The 17,873-nt window shown below is 32.8% G+C and overlaps 1 protein-coding gene across 1 annotated transcript; it reads right to left on the minus strand.

Annotated features, from left to right (window-relative positions):
- Positions 1 to 1,913: 1,913 nt before the first annotated feature.
- LOC147398792 (protein neprosin-like) lies at positions 1,914 to 7,186 on the minus strand. The gene is made up of 7 exons (XM_086448103.1): positions 6,365 to 7,186; positions 6,183 to 6,269; positions 5,850 to 6,077; positions 4,519 to 4,683; positions 4,184 to 4,237; positions 3,294 to 3,440; positions 1,914 to 2,532 (listed from the first exon to the last, which is right to left on the minus strand). Exons 1-7 carry the CDS (start codon positions 6,725 to 6,727, stop codon positions 2,155 to 2,157), a joined length of 1,422 nt encoding a protein of 473 aa, XP_086304229.1. The 5' UTR covers positions 6,728 to 7,186; the 3' UTR covers positions 1,914 to 2,154.
- Between the last annotated feature and the right edge of the window lie 10,687 nt (positions 7,187 to 17,873).

Below are 17,873 nucleotides of genomic sequence, written 5' to 3' on the forward strand. Positions count from 1 at the left end.
AATTTGAGATCTACTTTCCTATGGCATTGATCATGTTTTTGGATGTCACAAGGAGATCTGTTCTGGAATCTTTCTTACCTAACTTAGTCGGGAGATTGTTTTTCTTAAAAAAAAAAAGAAAAAGAGTTAGAGATGATGGTAAACTTGATATTTTATAATATGTTTTGTTATAAATTAGGCATTGTTAGACCCTTGTTCATTTGATAGGACAAGGCACGAGTTATGGACTCATGTGGGCCCACGTAACACCCTTAGGTTCCATTTGTGATGAAGATTCACTTAAAGACATAATATGTATCTAAGATCAAGTCCCATCCCTTCATCTATAGTCTGGACTCAATGCAGTTATTGAAACTCCTTTGATTTTGATTTTAATGGTTTTAATAATTCATCTTCACTTTTAAGGGAAGAAATTTTAGACAATAGATATTTATATGATTGTATCGTATGACGTTTGTGAAGAATTCAACTATTCGATAATCTTATCAAAGTCATCTCCTTAGTCAAAGATGTTTAGAATCATTCGATCAACTAATCAGACGGTTAGTTAGATCATTTGAATGTGGCAATTTCATTCCTACATTTATATCCTTCACTATCAAGATGTCCACTATTAATTATCATAAATTTCATGGGTGCACATGCCCACATGGCCACAATAACATAAAGGACCAGTTGCCACATAAATAAATACAACGTGTCCACTTCTTAGGACGACACATGCTCATCTATTTATACCCAATTGTTAGGTTGGCATGTCTGCACGCACACGCACTGGAAGAACTCTTCCCTTGTAGTTCAAGTAAAGATACATTAAAAGCTCACTACGTACGTAACTGTAACAAAGACTTGCATTCCAAGTTTCCTCTCTCTCATTTATTGGATTAGTTATGAAAATGAATAATTATATTTAAAAGAATCTAATATTCATCAGGTATATTAATTAGCTTTATAATATGAATCTACGAGGTAGAGGAGAGAAACATACTTGTAGTTGCATTAATGAGTATTGGGTTTGACATTTTTGTATTATTTGTTAATTGTTCATCTTGGGGTCAAATTGAGATGCAATTTTAATTATGGAAAGGTTCACTTACAAGATGTACATCACAAGTATATGCTTGTTTGTCCCCCACCCCACCCCACCCCACACCACATGATTCCAATATGTAATGAAGACATTGATAATTTTATGTGATTAATAATGGGTCTTTCCCAAATGAACAAATTTTAATTTCTTTAATCATGATTCATGTTTAGATGAAATCTGTTAATAAAGTTCTTTTAGGATTATCTATCAAAATTTTCCGTTAAACTACATTATTGGTCCAAAATCTAGACGAAGTAGGAGGCTCATGAACGTTAGATTGACATTTGTTGTAAGAAATCTGCCACCCCTGCTAGAATTAATTTTGATCCTTCATTTCATTCATGATTGAATTTAATGGAAGAACAAAATTTGTTCAGCCAACCCCAAATTCTTTGGATATATAGAACTTTCATTATGATGAAGATATCAATCTATGTAGGGTTAATAAATTCATTAAAAAAGTTGGTAATGGTATTTCGATCATTCTATGTCCCCTCAACTTTATCCCCTTAGTTCTCTCTCTCTCTCTCTCTCTCCACCCTCTTGAGAATCTTACTTTTTTGTATACTTTTTGTACGCTCCATTTACAAAATCATACAAAGATTATCCTTATGTATCCTGAAGCAAAAGATCTACGGTTCTGTGAAGGGAGTGTATAAAAAAATATGTCAGGTTATCACAACTCCTTTTTCTTTTCTTTTTAAGGTGAAGTGGTCTGACTTAATGCGAACCCCTTTTTTCTTTATATCTTAAATTTACTAGTAAAATGTTCGCATTTTCTAAGATATTTCACAAAACATACAAGTGAAAAAAAGACAAAAAATAATCACAAACCATAGTATATTTACTGTTTCTTTCTCCAAATTTACACAAGTCTCTAGAGGTAGTGTGATTAATGGATCACTGTTAGAAAGGAAAAAAAGGGAAAAAAAATGAATTAGAAAATGAAAACATATCAAGAAAAACCCCAAACCCGTTTATCGATCTTGAGAGAAAACCCGAATCACCCAAAAAATATATATAAAAGAAAAGTAGAAAAACTCTTCCACTCTATACCATATCCTTTAGGGACATTTCGTGTTCCTTCCGGGGCCTCCATAATAAAAAAAATTTCCCCAAACATTATTAACTCCTCCTTGGATGTCATAGCAATTTGGATGATCAGCCAAGACTTGAAGATTTGACAAAGGAATCAAACTATTATCCCAATCAACAACTTGCAAATTTCGAAAATAAGATGCTTTTCCAAATCCCTCTCCTGCAAAGTGACCACTACCCATTTGCGTTGATGTATGGAACCCTGATGGTCGAGTGTTAACGATCTCTCCTCCAAATTGTATCATGGTTGCATGATCCCTTAAGTGACTAAATAAGAATGATGGCCAGTACCCAACGAGTAGTCCAGACCCAAATTCGAGCCACCAATTTCCATGAATTGGGTCCTGCACGCAACAAAATTTGAATTAATAGGCCATTTTCATTAGAAAAATCACTCGAACTACGCAACATCTATGCCTATAATGTGCAAGATATCTAGCATGTATTATTTATCATAAAATTTGACTATTTTATTATTTGAAAATAAATAATGCAAGAAACAAAAAAAAAAAATTATAAGGAAGTTGTTTGTCCTTTAAGAAAACTATTCCAATTGAAAAAGCAAAGTTTATTTACTTTCTACACATTGTGAAGTCTTGAATTGTAAAAGCTTATATTATCACACCAATTTTCATTTATAACACACCAATCTCTTTTGACAACAGCAATGATAAAAGAACTAAAGAAAAAGAAAAGAACAAAGCATCAGGCGCAGCTCTTTACATGGAAAAAAGAAGAGAATCTTAAGAAGAGAAATGATGGATAAGGGCATCCTTGTCATTTTCTCTTTTGTCCGAAAACTTCTAACATGCGCCAATAGTGCAACTAGAATAACGGTCTTAAGTCACTAAACCACTAGTGCATTTTATCCATCTACAGCGCACGTTAGCTTTATTTAAGCAATATTCTTCTACTGGTCAAGGATGCAATAAACCACCAGCTTTACCAAAAATTGGCAAAAACACCTTATAGTTTTTAAATTTGTAGAAATACCCCTCACTCACTTTTAAATTCAAACACACTTATTTGCATAAACATATAATATTAAGTTCATATCCTATATTCCTATTAGAAGTATTTATTTTTTTATTTTTATCCCAAATACCTTCCAAACCAGTAAACTAATGTCGAATTGTCCACCACTGTACGATGAGGTTGGAGAGATTGCTGCTCCAACCGCTATCTTGTTGTTAGTCTGAACAAAGCCCGAGCAAAGCAGATTGTAGCATCCCGTAGCTTGATAAGCATCCGTCTGTAAATTTACGAAGATCAATGTTAATTTTAATTATCTTTTATTTATTTATTTAAATATTAATATCTTCACTATTATAATGAGAGAAGTGTGTGTATTATTAACAAAAATTTATGTTAACTAATTTTTTAAATTACAAAATTACCATTACATTTTAATTTTATATCTCAACTTAACATATATAAACCTATTGCACTTAAAATATTCATATATATATATTTTAACACAACAAACTAACTTAAAACATTTCCAAAGGATTCTGTGAACTAATCAAAGGACTGTGCTGGAGTGACATTAAAATTGACATCGAATCACACATTGTTTATGTGGAGGTGCGCACAGAACTATAAATGCTTTTCACTTGTATGTCAATGAAAAGCATCTATATATGACTCCTAAAGTGACCTCAATATTGCACCTCATATCACACTTTCCTAACGTGAAAGTGTGTATGAATCATAGATGCTTTTTCACACATAGCTCAATGAAAAGCGTCTATGATTCTTACACGCTTCCACGCTAGAAAAGTGCCATACAAGTAAAATTTTGAGGTCACTTCAGCACTATTCTTCTCTTATTTAGGGGTTTCTTCCATGTTTCACTCACGTGTATTATGTGTACATTTTGACAAAAATTATTAGTATAAGACATATATTCAATTTATCTAGAAAGAACAAATATTTAAATGGAAAAATAAAGGGAATGAAAGAGAGAATAAAGTTTGACATTTGAATTAATCTTACCGTCCAATAAGTAAAGAACCTAGGATAGTTGTCCCCATATATTTCTGGGCTCACCTGAAGAAAAAGAATAATTGAAACAAATATTAGAACCTGTGAACCAAAACTCTTAATTAATGAAATTGGAAGGTAGAATGGATAGTAATAATTGTTCTATATAAAGAAAATAAGTATCTATTTTAATAAAAAATGATAGAAAGATTTATTATTGGAACAAATGGGCTATAAAGTATAATCAAAATAAGTTTAACTACAAAAATATATGATTATTTTCAAAATCATTGAAGTAAGAACTGAAAATTTGTATTGAAATTAGGAGAACAAAATGATTTACATACCTGCCAGCCAGCTTCAATGGTGTTAAGATCGTCACCGAATGAACCAGATATCAACCACAACTGTGACAAGCTGAACTCGTCGTGATTAGCAACTTGAGGTGCCCAAACATTCAAGCTTGCTTTTGCGCCATAATACTGATCTCCCGTTACATAACCAACTGCATGCTGTAATCCATATATAACTTTGTATAAGTCTATATAACTATGAGACTAAGTCACAGATTATAAAATATAATTAATAAACATTAAAAGGAATTGAACAGTACCCATGTTCAAAATTTCCTTTTTTTATTTATTATTATTATAAATGTTTTCAGAAAAAATTTCTCCAAATGTCAGGCTTTAAGATACGAAAGCCTTAGTTAAAGTTTATAAAGGAAATGATGTATGAAATAAAAGACCTCAGAGTGCACATTAATGAAATAAGTGAGTGTATTTCATGAAAAGGCAACAAAAAATGGGTATTTTATGAAAACAGCCAAGTATTTTGCAAAATATACTGAATCAGCTATATTTTTTCATATTTACAAGATGGTCTTATATCTGATTATAATTTTTTTTAACAAAATGGTTATCTGATGTAGGATCACATTTGCTATTTATTTATTTACTCTTCCTATGTACCTAAGTTCAACCTAAGGATATATTATACAAAATAAAACAATTCAACAAGTTGTTCAGGAAATCGTTTTTGTTAAAAAATATTATTACAGAATTCGGTTTATGGCTATTTTCATAAATATAAATAATTATTGGTAGTTCAGCAATTTTTGCAAAATACATAGCCTAGTTTCCTATAAAATATACGCCATGGCTATTAAATCTTTGTTTTTTTCTCCCATCTCAGATGTATGAAATTAATGTTTCATAAATGAATTAAAGTAAATCCATCTACCATAAAAAAGCCATGAAAGTTTGGAATTAGCATAGATAGTAATGAAAGTAATGTTTCATAAATGAATTCAAGTAAACCCATCTACCAAAACTTCTTATTTTGTTCAAAAAGAAATTCTCAGACCCTCTCTATCCTTGTTTTGTAATTTATGTGTTTCAGCTACCTTTGCCTGAAATTAGCTAATATGGGAAGTGGGCAGGAAGATTTGACAATATAAATTGTTTTTTTTTTTGCTCATAAAAGATTGAAATTGTTTTTATGATCAAATGTGCAATTTTAAACAAAATCAAAAGAAAGAAATACGTGGGAATTGTTACTAAAATCATTCTTAGACATCAAAGAAGATTAAAACTCACAAATTTCGTCATAAAATCCAAAACCCAATATAATTTTTAAGATCACAAACACCATTGTTCTCCAACATTTTCCAACTAACCTCATGGTCACTGCTTGAAGAGTCGCGCCTCACAGACCTTACTAGATTCGGACTTACTAGTTTTCTTCCGAATCTTCTAATAGAACCAGCTCTTAGAACATCTTCTTCTTTTGTTCTTCTAATTGGAATAGTTCCCTCGGGACATGATTCACCAGAAATTGACCATAATTGGAAACTTTCCGATATCGTTCCCTTCGGATTATGACCACTAGGTCTCTCTGGTGGATCCTATAAACCAAAAAACAAAAAAAAGAGACAAAATTTTGAGCTATCTCAAAGAATTTCAAAGACCCATAAAAAAAATAAAAGTGATTCAAGTATAATTCAACTTACTAATGGCTTTTGTCCTTGTAATTGAGGATGATCAAAGGCTGGTTGTTGATGAGATGGAACACAATCTATTAGATCACCATCAGGACTCTTCAACAACAAACAAGAACCCAATTCAATAAACACAAAATAGAACCAAAAAAACAAAAAAAGTTCAAATCTTGACTTAAGGAAAGCTTAAATACCTGAATTGTCTTGATAGCAGGCTTGTTGATCTTCCTCAGATGAGCTCTTACCCTCTTCAGCTTCAGCAACTCTTCCCTTGGTCGAAAAGTCTGATTCGCTTGAACCCGCTTTTCGGATTCTGATGTAGTTGACATTGAGATTACGGGACTAAAAGAAGAAACAAAAAGAAAGAAAACAACAAAAATGGGAATGATTGGGGTAATATTGCAACAACTAGAAGCCATTTTTGGAGATTTTTTGTGATTTGTTTCTTCTGCTAAGACTGTTTGTATTTGTGTACGTTGGTGTTGTCTTCTTCTGTGATCAACAAAACACCATTTCTTGTCCATGGAAACAAACAACACATCTCCCACCAAATCCATCTAAACAGAATATCCATTCAAACAAAACCCAATTCACTCTCTCACCATTTCCAAAGCTTTAAAAACCCAAAATTAACAATAAAATCCCACCCCCTTCACTCTTCTTTCTGAGCTTCAAATTCCTTGGTTTGTGTTCTGACATACAGAATTCTAAGGCACGAGTTGATTAAAAAACACACAAATGGGAGTCTTTCTTTTTTTTAGAGTTTTTCAATGTGGGTATGGGAAATAAATAGTGGGTTGTGATCTAAAGAGACCCAAATTTTGATTAAAACAAAAAAAAAAAACAAATTGGGTTTTTCTGTTTTATTTTGTGAAAAAGAGAGGGGAAGTTGAGTGTTTCCAGTCTCCAATACAAAGACTGATGAAACTTTAGCTTTTGTGCCAAATTTATAGGGTCAAGTAGTTCTGATTTCTGTTATTCCTTGCTTTGGTACTGTAGAGAGAGAGAGAGAGAGAGAATGACACTTGGGTTATTCTGGGTTTCCTCCAATATTCTCTTGCTTTGAAACTTCTCTTTCTCACTTACCTAGATGTTCCCTTATGTCAGCTACTGTTATTATTTTGTTTAAATTATAAAAGAAAGGTAGCCAACTTTGATTTATTAGATTATCCTATTATCTGATTATGATTTCCCCCCACTAGATCACTAAATGTCCCATTTTTTTAGAGCCCAAGCCCCATTAATTTCTTGTACACATTAGAAATCACCAATCAGACTGATTTTTGGAGGAAAAAAAATTTAGAAGTCAATGATGTGATGGTCAACCAAACCAATGCTCAGATTCTCCTTATAAGGTTGTTACCATACCATGGGGCTCATGTCATCATTTCCAATTTATATAATCAAAATTACTGGTTTTTAAATAATCCTTCGTATATATGGGATTCATCCCAATTTACCAAACCATATATTACCAATAAGAGCAGTAATTACAAAACCATTATTAATTGGTAGGTAATAATATAATTTTAATTATTAATTATTATCTAGCTTGTAGGAACAGCAAGCTTTTGGTCCTTCTCCCTAGTTCTCTTTTTTAGGGTTCTTGTAATGATGTTTGCCACTACAACCATCAATCCCTCTATTTTATTTTGTTTATTTTTATCTACTTAGAAATCCCACTCACCACCTCTGAATCAAATTAAAGGAAAGTGTGGAAGAATAGGGGTCCACAAGGAGTCACTCTCCCAGATGTGAGAAAATATAAAAGAGGATCCATGCCTTTGCAAAGTTGGGGAGGAGAATAGATTCTAATCCTACAATCAAGGAAAATATATAAAATTAATTCCATTTGATTACACTTGTTGGTGATTATAATAATAAGATTGCAAAATCTAAAGTTAATGTGATTGGATGAAATATTGGATTAATATGACATATCGTAATACTTTGAATTGCTATTGGTTATAAAGACTGCCATGCCATCCTTGCTTTTTGAAGGGGCAGCATATAAAGAATTAAAAAGGAAAAGGTGGGTTGGTATTTAGAAGACAATATGATTAGTATTGTAAATCCTTGTGTCACAATTGATCAGGTTTTGCGTGTGGAGTTGAATACGTATGTGTGTGTATGAGATAGAGATTGTGGATACTCTTGATTAAAAATATAATCTGAATTAACGGAGACAAGGCGTTTGGTATACATCATCAAATTGAAGAGTAATAAGGACTACATAAAAATTAAAAAAACATTAGTAGACCATCTAATGAAAGATTAATTTGTTGACACACCTACATGGTGAAGTGTATACATCCCCGAATATGATAAATGTACACACACACACACTCTAGTTTGAGAAATTATTTACAATCAAAACAATTTAAACTGATAATCGGACAAGCTGCGAAAAACATTGTGATTAGTGTTGTTTAATTTTACGCACGCAAGTATACGTATCGAAACAAGTAATAAAGTGATAAGAAAGTATCGTTCCCACGGAGACTAAATATCAATCTATTATTAATTACCAATTTATCTCAATTTAATTTTATCCAAACAAAAGTAAAAATAGGATTTAAGACTAAACGAGAAAACTAATCAAAGAAAATAAACTTGCAGATTTAAAATCAATGAGTGATAAAATCTAGGTTTATAATTTCCCCAAACAATCCACTTGATTTAATTCTCCTTTCCTCTATGATAAATTAATCCACTATGATTGTCATCCAAGAACACTAAATTCTCTACAAGCCTCTTCCGATGGTCATGTAAAAATACCCTTCTAGACTAATTCCCTATATGCCTATGAGAATCAAATCAAGAAGAATTCATTAAGAATAAGTTCTCATAAGGAATGCACATGCAACCTGAGTATATTCCTATCTCAAATTAGCATATGTTAATCTATCTATGTCATGAACACAAAATAACTCTGCCGATATTATTAAGGTTCACCAAATCAATTCAATCAATGATCAGTTAATCAAACCGCATTAAACATTGGATAGAATAAACAATCACATGTGGGATCATAGAAGAAAGAAAGAAAACTAATCAAATATCATGAACGGGTTCCATTATAACCCTAGAATAGAAATTAGTTCTTCATTGAAAAGAAAACAAAATCACAAAAGTATTTAGCCATTCTTAGATTACAAAATTAAGAGAAGAGTTAAAGTTAAAGAAGATAAAACTCAAGAGCCGATCTCCAATTCCCGTCCTCCTTCTCAATCTTCTGCCTCCAAGAAAAACCCCAAAATTTCTGTCCCCAAATAAGGGTTAAACTTTTCTATTTATAGATATGGAGTCATTAGGGTTTAAGAGTCCCAAAATCCGTCTCTAATTCGATCACCACAAATTAACGTGTAAAGCTGGAAACGTAAGCAGGCCATGGCCTCCCAATATATCATGCCGCGGCTTGTATTTTTATACTTCTGTTATCCCATTCTTGAATTCCCGTCGCGGCCTCGTTTTTTATCAAGCTGTGGCTTGAAGACTTCTTAGTTTGTATGCTTAGCTTCCTTCTTCCGAGAGTGAACCCATTTGGAGTAAGAATTTCTCCTAAACGTATGCAAATATCCCAATGTTCCATATTGTTCCTAAACTGCAAAATAAACATAAAAATCAAATAAAAACATAGAATCACATAAAAAGTATAAAACTAACTAAACTTAAATAAAAACAACTAAAAGACTCTAAAATTAACAAAATATTATATTTAAAAGTGGTTAATTCGTAGGTATAAAACCTACTCATCAATTAGACAAAGAATGACAAATTGAAGAAATAGGAGAAATCTCCGAAAAGAATTTTATTTATGAAAGAGAACCATTTAGGAGATAAATTCGGTACCCTGCATGTGCTCTGATAGTAAATTATTTAATGCTTGATTTGATAATTATCTACTCCATGATAGAGTTCAAAGAAATAGATTAATGCAAGATCTCGAGGCTTTATAGCACGTATCTCAAGATGTGAAAGGCATTGAGTGCCTACATTAGTGGTTGAAGATGTTGATTGGTAGTCATATGAGGTCTTAATCCATATCTTCAATTAAAAAAAAAAAAAAAGAATTATGGGTAAACTAGACTTTGAACCAATGACCGCAAAGTTGCTTTGCAATGTGTCAAACCAGCGGAGTTATGAGCCTGAGCCCCCAAAAAATAAAAATAAATAATAATAATAATAATAATAATAATAATAGTTATTGGTAGAGCACACCACTAAGATTACAAATATATTTCTTTTTTAAGTTTTGTTAATGGATGATTTTAAATCCAGAAATAAAAAATAAACAAATCCAAAGTAGAGTAAGCTGCAGGGAATGAATTGAAGATATCAAATGGGTTTGTAACTTGTTAAAGAAAACACCAATGTAATAGAAATGGGCCTATATCATTCCTTCTTTTGACTGTTTGACATGTCAATTTGGATTTGGTTCAATTGACTTAAAACCATACAAAATGATATGGAAACAAATTAAGGTCTCTTCAAAGAGCTAAAGTGGCTCATGTGAAATCATAGATGGACCTATGTACCAAAAAATTAGTTTGATTGGTGATTTTGAATTGTTGAATTAATTTGATCAATCCAATGTTTTTTTTTCCTATAGGTTTGATCCATGATAATAAATGGTAAAATGTAATGGCCAAATATCACTCCTCTAAGTAATTTTTGACTAATGATTTTCTGACGCTCCATCACAGAACTATAGACCATTTCCTCGGGATACACAAAATCATAAAAAAAATTTCTTGTGTATCCTGAGGTAAATGATCTACGATTCTGTAATGGGGGCATATATCAAATTGGGGCATCAAATTATCATGACTCATAATTTTTCTATTGAGACCCACTAGAAATGTGTAAAAAACCAATGATGCTAGTGAATCCCAAAAATTAAGAGAAAATCAACAAAAATCGATTACAATCCCAATTAGAATGAATATTTGTTATGATCCTTAGATTAAGTCTTAAATTTTTCACTCTATTGACTCCTAGGTATTTTTGGAGCATTAGCTTGGGTTTAACATTTGGTATCAGAGCCAACCCCACATCTAAGGTTCGAGTCACGAGAAGACAATTATAGAGAAAAAGAAGAAGAAGAAAAAAGGGCTCCTTTGTAGTATGGGATATGGAAAGGGTTCTAAAAAAAAGAAGAGAAAAATGGGCTCTTCTATAATATGGGATATGAAAGGGTCTGCTATACTGGGCCATTGTGATTAGTTTGGGAAGGGGCGACTTATTTGGAAAGAAGGTCAAGGGGTTGGGGGCGTCAGCTTTGAAGCGTGGGGTATGTTACAATTTTTAGGTTAAGACTTAAACTTTCCACTTGATTGACTGATGCCTAGGTATTTTTGGAGCAATATTCAAATTAAAATTTCTAAAAGAACAATAGGAAGACTTAAAAGAATATGAATTCAGATAGTGAAAGCAAATATAAACACACTTTCAAACACAATTCTGGACATAACCAAGTGGAAGAAGAAAATTTGTTTAATTGATTGGGATAAGAGTTTGATGATGATATTATGGTCCCCAGAAGTCTCAATGCGGCATTTTGGGCGTGTGGTCACTAAAGCTAGCACTCAATGGCATGAATGCATTTTTCATGTCCAATGACACTAGCCCGATAACCATTCAATTTTAATGGTTGTGGGAAGATGTTGCAATGTTGGGTATTATTCTTTTCAAAGTGATGATAATCATTTTTATATCTAGAATATTCTGTAATACTCCATTCCATTGATTACAATCTGGTCAAAGGTCAGAGGTCAACGGAATAAGATGATTGCAAGTTTGCAACCAGTGAATTTGGGAACATTTTTCTTAAACCATTCATCAGATACTTTTGGAGGTAGCACAGAATTTGAGATCTATTCTTGTGCCATGGATGTGATGTTTAAGTATTAGAATTATTCTTACACCTTATAAGCCTAGAAATCATCAATTAGTAGTAGAGTTGGGTAGTTAAACTTTGTATTTTTATTTTTGAATCCAATTTGAGAATCTTAAATAAATAAAAATAGGTATGTTTCTTAATGTATTTGTTATGAAATGAATCAATAAAAATAAATAAATAAATAAATAAAGTGAAGATGTTGATGATTTCTTTCGCACAATAAAGTACTTATTTGCCCCTATGATAAATAATTACGAAATTGAGTAATAAGTCATTTGCGAAATAATTGTTTTTTGCTGTGCAATCCATTTTGCCACCATATAGAATACAAGTCATGAATATAACAAAAGTAAAATCAAAATTGGTGGTCAACAAAATTGATTATTTGTTCACTTTTGGGGAGATGAGAATAACACTAGCACGCATCTTGGTGTGGTCCTAGTAAAAGTTAGTTTGGAAATAAAAGCTTTTTTTTTTTTTTTTTAAAGAAAATTAATAATAAAAAATTATACTCTGGACAAGAATAGAGCTACCATGCAGCCAAACACGATGAGAGAAGAATATTTAGCCACAAGTAGGGTTGTTTGGCTGGAGAGAGAGAAAGATCTAATTGACCAAAAGCCATTGCTCCTAATGATTCAGTGCCCCACAAGAAGAGCCAAGCGTGACCTTTTTGGTCCAGAGAAAGTTGTTCACACCACATGAAGGTCTAATCTGATAGCGTTGGACTTCCATGGGCTTTGAATTCAAAGTCTAAAGGGCCCCATATATTCACCAAAAGAATATATATGATCCCACTTGGATAATATAGAATTTTAATAGAAAGAATATATATAGTTTAATGAAGAAGCTTTATAATAAAATAAAATAAAAAAGTTAAATTCAACAGCCTACCTTGGATCAAAGATGCTTGAAGATTTCAGGTTGGTTGTACTACTGAAATAGTAGAATAAGAGAACTCCTCTAAGACCACATCAAAAGAAGAGAATTGAATCATGAAAGACTGGTGGTAGGTACAGCTTGGATGATGGGTCTTACATGTCATGTAGGAGAAAGCTTATGAGGAAATGGCCCACCGATTTGAGTTGTAAAGTGTCCAAGTCGACTCTGGCCAAATTCAATGGAGATCATCAAATCAACTTGTCAACTTGGCTGAGTCAGCTTGAAAATGCACCAAGTTGGGTAAAAACACTTGGCCGAGTTATTTGGTTATTTATAATATTTTTGTGAAGAAAAAAAAAATTATCTATTATAAAATATTACAAAAATATTTATATTTGACTTGTCAAAGTTGACTCAACTCGATGGACATTCGACTCGAGTTTTGAAACTATGGGTTATAAACCTTCAATTGAATAAATTTTCATAGATAATCTCTCTCATAAGTAATGAAAGGTTCTTAAAAGGGAAACATGGAGGGTTCTAAAGGGGTTCAAGGCATGAGAATCGTAATGCTAAGCAATGATTGTGTCTAAGAGCCAAGACCACCTTTCTTAGTCCTAGCCAAATGAGAGAGAGGTGAATATCAAAGAGTGCGCAAAAGGGACATAAGCATGGAAATATGTCTCTGACCGTCCATCCCTCTTCAAATGGAGATGAGAAGCCTAGCCCCCACCCATGTTTTTGAAAGTTGAGTGTGTGTGTGTGGCTTCGTCATCCTGATTCCAACCATGACAATTGTCTAGGTAATGTGTGAATGCAATTGTCTCCACATTCCAACTTGATAGGTCCACTAAGAAATCTAAGCTGTCCTCATTGATTGTAAATGTTATAGTAAAATGAGAGACTATCATCTTCATCTATGTCTAATCTAATTTATTGGGTCACCCACCAAGGGTGTGCCTCAGTGGTAAGACCAACAATTAGAGTTTGCTCCTCTAGGTTGTGAGTTCGAAACTGAGGACTATTTCTTGATTAAAATGTCACATGTGTTGTGTGGGTCAGTGCATGTGGTCATGGATTAGTCATGTCGGGTATAACTGGCAAACCTGGGTTGGGCCTGTCCTATAGACTACTTGATGGACCAGACCCTAGTCCTTTACCAACAAGGATACCAAGTTTCAAAAAATAAAAAATAAAAAATATTGGGTCGGCAAACATTAATTTGATTGTGCCATCCAAGTTAATTGCTTTCAAGTAGCTAATCTAAGCATTCTTTTTATATTATTTCTTGTAGTGGGGGTGGGGGTAAAATCTTATTGTTCTTATCTACCTTTACATGCATGTCTCCTTGACTTGAGATCTATGTAAGATTATCAAAAAATTCCAATTATGTGATTACTCTTCAAGTCGAGGTTTACCAATAGAAGGAATCTTTAATTATTATTATTATTTGAATCAACCCTCATTTTTAAATGAGTTTTTTGGAGGTTTACTTATCATCGTATCACTTCACCTTATGTGGATAAGTTTCTTAGCCAAGATCATTTGAAGGTATACGTTGTGTTTGGATTGAGAGAAATGGAGAGAAGAGAAGAGAAAATAAATAAGATTCTCCCCATTTCTCTTGTTTGGATTGTTAAGTGGGGGAAAGAAGAGAAAAGAATCGGAGAAAAGAGAAGAATGGTGAGTTTTCTCTCTCCAAAAGTGGTGAGAAGAGGAGAGAAATAAAGAGAGACCCTTTTAAAATATTCTATAATTCCAACTCTGCCCCTAGATTTCTTTTAAGACATTTTAAAATTCTAAATTTGTCCCAATTTCTTTCTTGTCAATCGAAACATGGTGGAGAGAAATCGAGTTTTTTTTCTTTTCTCTTGATGGGTTTCTGTTCTCTCCATTTTTCTCAACCCAGACAAAGGGTTAAGGTCATCATCCATTTACCTCGGCTTGTTTTCTTAGCTGAAGTATCTAAGAATACTAATTAATGACTATTCACTTTTGTTACCATTTGGCCAAGGTCTTTTTGAGATTCAATTTGTAAAGACCTCGATCAAACTCTGAATTTGATTCTTGATCCGACTTGGTTCTCTTAGGTGGGAAACAGTCAACTTGGCCTATACTTCAACTTGTAGAGATTTTAGCCAAGGCGATCTATTTTGGCAGCATGGTTTCAAAACTCGTTCGAGACTGAGACGTATTGCCTAAGTCGTCACAATATCAGGCATGGATAAGACATATGGACAATTCAATTTTTCAGATGAGATTTAAAACCCCACGTTCATTTTAAAAATTTTTGAACGTATCGAAAAACTCGTCCGAGATGACTCGATATCTGGCATGGACGAGACGAGACACGAAACCAAGTTTAAAACCATGCTTGGCTGAGGTACTTGTTAAGTAGGCCTCTTATGCAAACTTGGATACATGCAACTTTAGAAAGGTCTATTATTAATTAGATTTTTCATCATTATACTCCAAAGACGTCACTAGAATTATTTCAAACCCATTTAAGAACATTCTCATATTATTCAAGACTATATACAATTAATATGGTACATAAAAGAAATTTATAAATTTCTCTAAACCCTTCAGGTATTCTCTAGATTATTCCATATTTCGATCTCTAGAACAAGTATAACTCTCCGAGCCCTTTAAAATTTTTATAGCTTCTTCAAATTTTGTTGAAGGGAAAAAATTTAGGTCGCATCATAACAAAGGGAAAAAAAAACTTTTCTACTAATTAAAAATTTCTAATAATAAATTTATAAATATGTAAAGACTCAAAAAACATAAAATATATCCATAATTAAAATTCAATAAATAAAATAAAACCTTAAAATTAAAATATGACCCAAATAAGGTAGAATCATGATCTTTGATGTCCCATCAATTGATAAAGCAAAAGATTCTTCCTCAACGTGCTATAATTTCAACATTTTCTACATATCTAAATTACTTGGGTTTTCAATATGAATCTCATCCCACCTTTGGGTGATTGATATTTTTAATGGATCTCTTAAGTGGAACACAATACATTGGTGTTTGTTACTTGTGGACAAGTACCACATGCCATGATATAGTGCTTCCACACCCACCATCCATTGTACTATTTTAGTGGGTGGCCAATAATTTTCTCCCCCCTCACGACTGTGGAAGGATTTTCAAGTTGACGAATGTAACATTATCAATAGTCAACATTTATTGGATTGGATAGTAGAGATTTAGTTAATAGTGACTAGTGACACACAATATAGGTTCAAGTGGGTTGTCTAGGTTTAGTGGTAGTTGTTGTGAAAATTTGGTGGCTGTCTCTATGGTTTAAATAGCCAGAAACACAGATCAGAGAAATATAATTTTAGTGGTGTATAGCATCAATGGATAGGGTCCGGGTCGACCTGATCTGGGTCAATATGGGACTGATCTGATAAGGATAACCATAAGACCCTGATGAATAGATATGGATTATGAAAACAATCGGATTGGATCCAGATTGGATCATGTCCAGTTTGATATCTAAAATATAAACAAACTCTACATATTTAAATAAAAAAAGTATAATATAATTTGCATATTTTCTCACATTTAATTGATCAAGGCCCTATCAGATAGGAACATGGTTGATCCAAGACAGCCCACTCGATAAGGCTGATCTATCCATAATGGAGTCCACAAACTCATTAAAAACAAGTTAGACTAAAATCATCTAGAAAGGGTCAAGAGATGAGATCAAGCTCTTATAGGCTTTTATCCAAAGAAATAAAGAAATAATATATCCTTCTAACAAGTCAAGAATGAAGTTTGGGGAGAAGAAAAACAATGCTACAAAAGCCACACCATCCTCCCAAGAAACAAGCGGACATACCTTTTTATAAATAAAATAATACAAAGCTTGGTGGGAAGAAATCCAACAAAAAATCATATACAAACGTCTAAAAAGATCAAGTATACAAGTCTTTCTCCAAAGAAAACAACATCCTTCTCAATCAATCAAGTATGTAGCCAAGAGAGAAAAGAAAAGCAAACACACAACACTTCTTGAAAGGTTGAGAAATTTTTTTTTTTGTTGCCTTTTCTCCAATTAAGTAATACCATGTTTGTCCGAAGGCATGGTTCTACCAATTGTCTTTGGATTAGAAAGTTGTATAAGATTTACATGTAACGATTTTTTTAATTTTTAATTTTCACTTTAAAGTTTTAATGGCATTTTGTTGTGTTATCCGCCTCTACTCTCGGGTGTCATGTGTTCATGTATCGTACCCTAGTTCGACTTGTGATTCTCTTACATATATAGTTGTGTCTTCCTCATTAGATCGGTCTTTTTGGATAAATGATTTGTTAGCGTAGTATTAGAACACTAGATTCGTTTAAGTCATGGGTTCGAGTCTCTTCGAAGGAATTTTCCACCCTTATGGATGATGGGGGGTGTTGTATTATCCACTTCCGCTTTTGAGTACCACATACTCATGTATCGTGCTTAATTCAACTCTTGACCCTCTTATATACATGGTTGCGCCTTCCCCTCATCTGATCAGTCTTTTGGGGTAAATGATTTTTCAACACAAGTCAAATGAAGTTGTATCCTCAATATATATTTTTGAATGCCTCGTTTGTATATTCAAGTATGCTAATAGATGAGTTTTACTTAGTCAACTTTTTAAATGTATTACGATACCATCAAATAGTAAAAATCACATTTATAATTTTTCAAGGGAATCAACTATTAGAAAATGGTTTTCGTAGGATTTTCCATGTACAATCTTACGCCCAAAAACCAAATGTTGAGAAATCCTCCGCTTCAAAAATTCTTTGCCAGACAACTTTTTTTCCCCTGTCAAATTGATGGACTACTATCTAGCATAAGATTTCCATTGTCATATTGGAGAAAGATGTACGAGTAATTTTGACATACTCAGACACAACCC

The sequence above is a fragment of the Akebia trifoliata genome, chromosome 7, assembly GCF_017979445.1.
Source record: "Akebia trifoliata isolate Shusen 1 chromosome 7, ASM1797944v1, whole genome shotgun sequence".
In the NCBI taxonomy this organism is placed as follows: Eukaryota; Viridiplantae; Streptophyta; class Magnoliopsida; order Ranunculales; family Lardizabalaceae; genus Akebia; species Akebia trifoliata.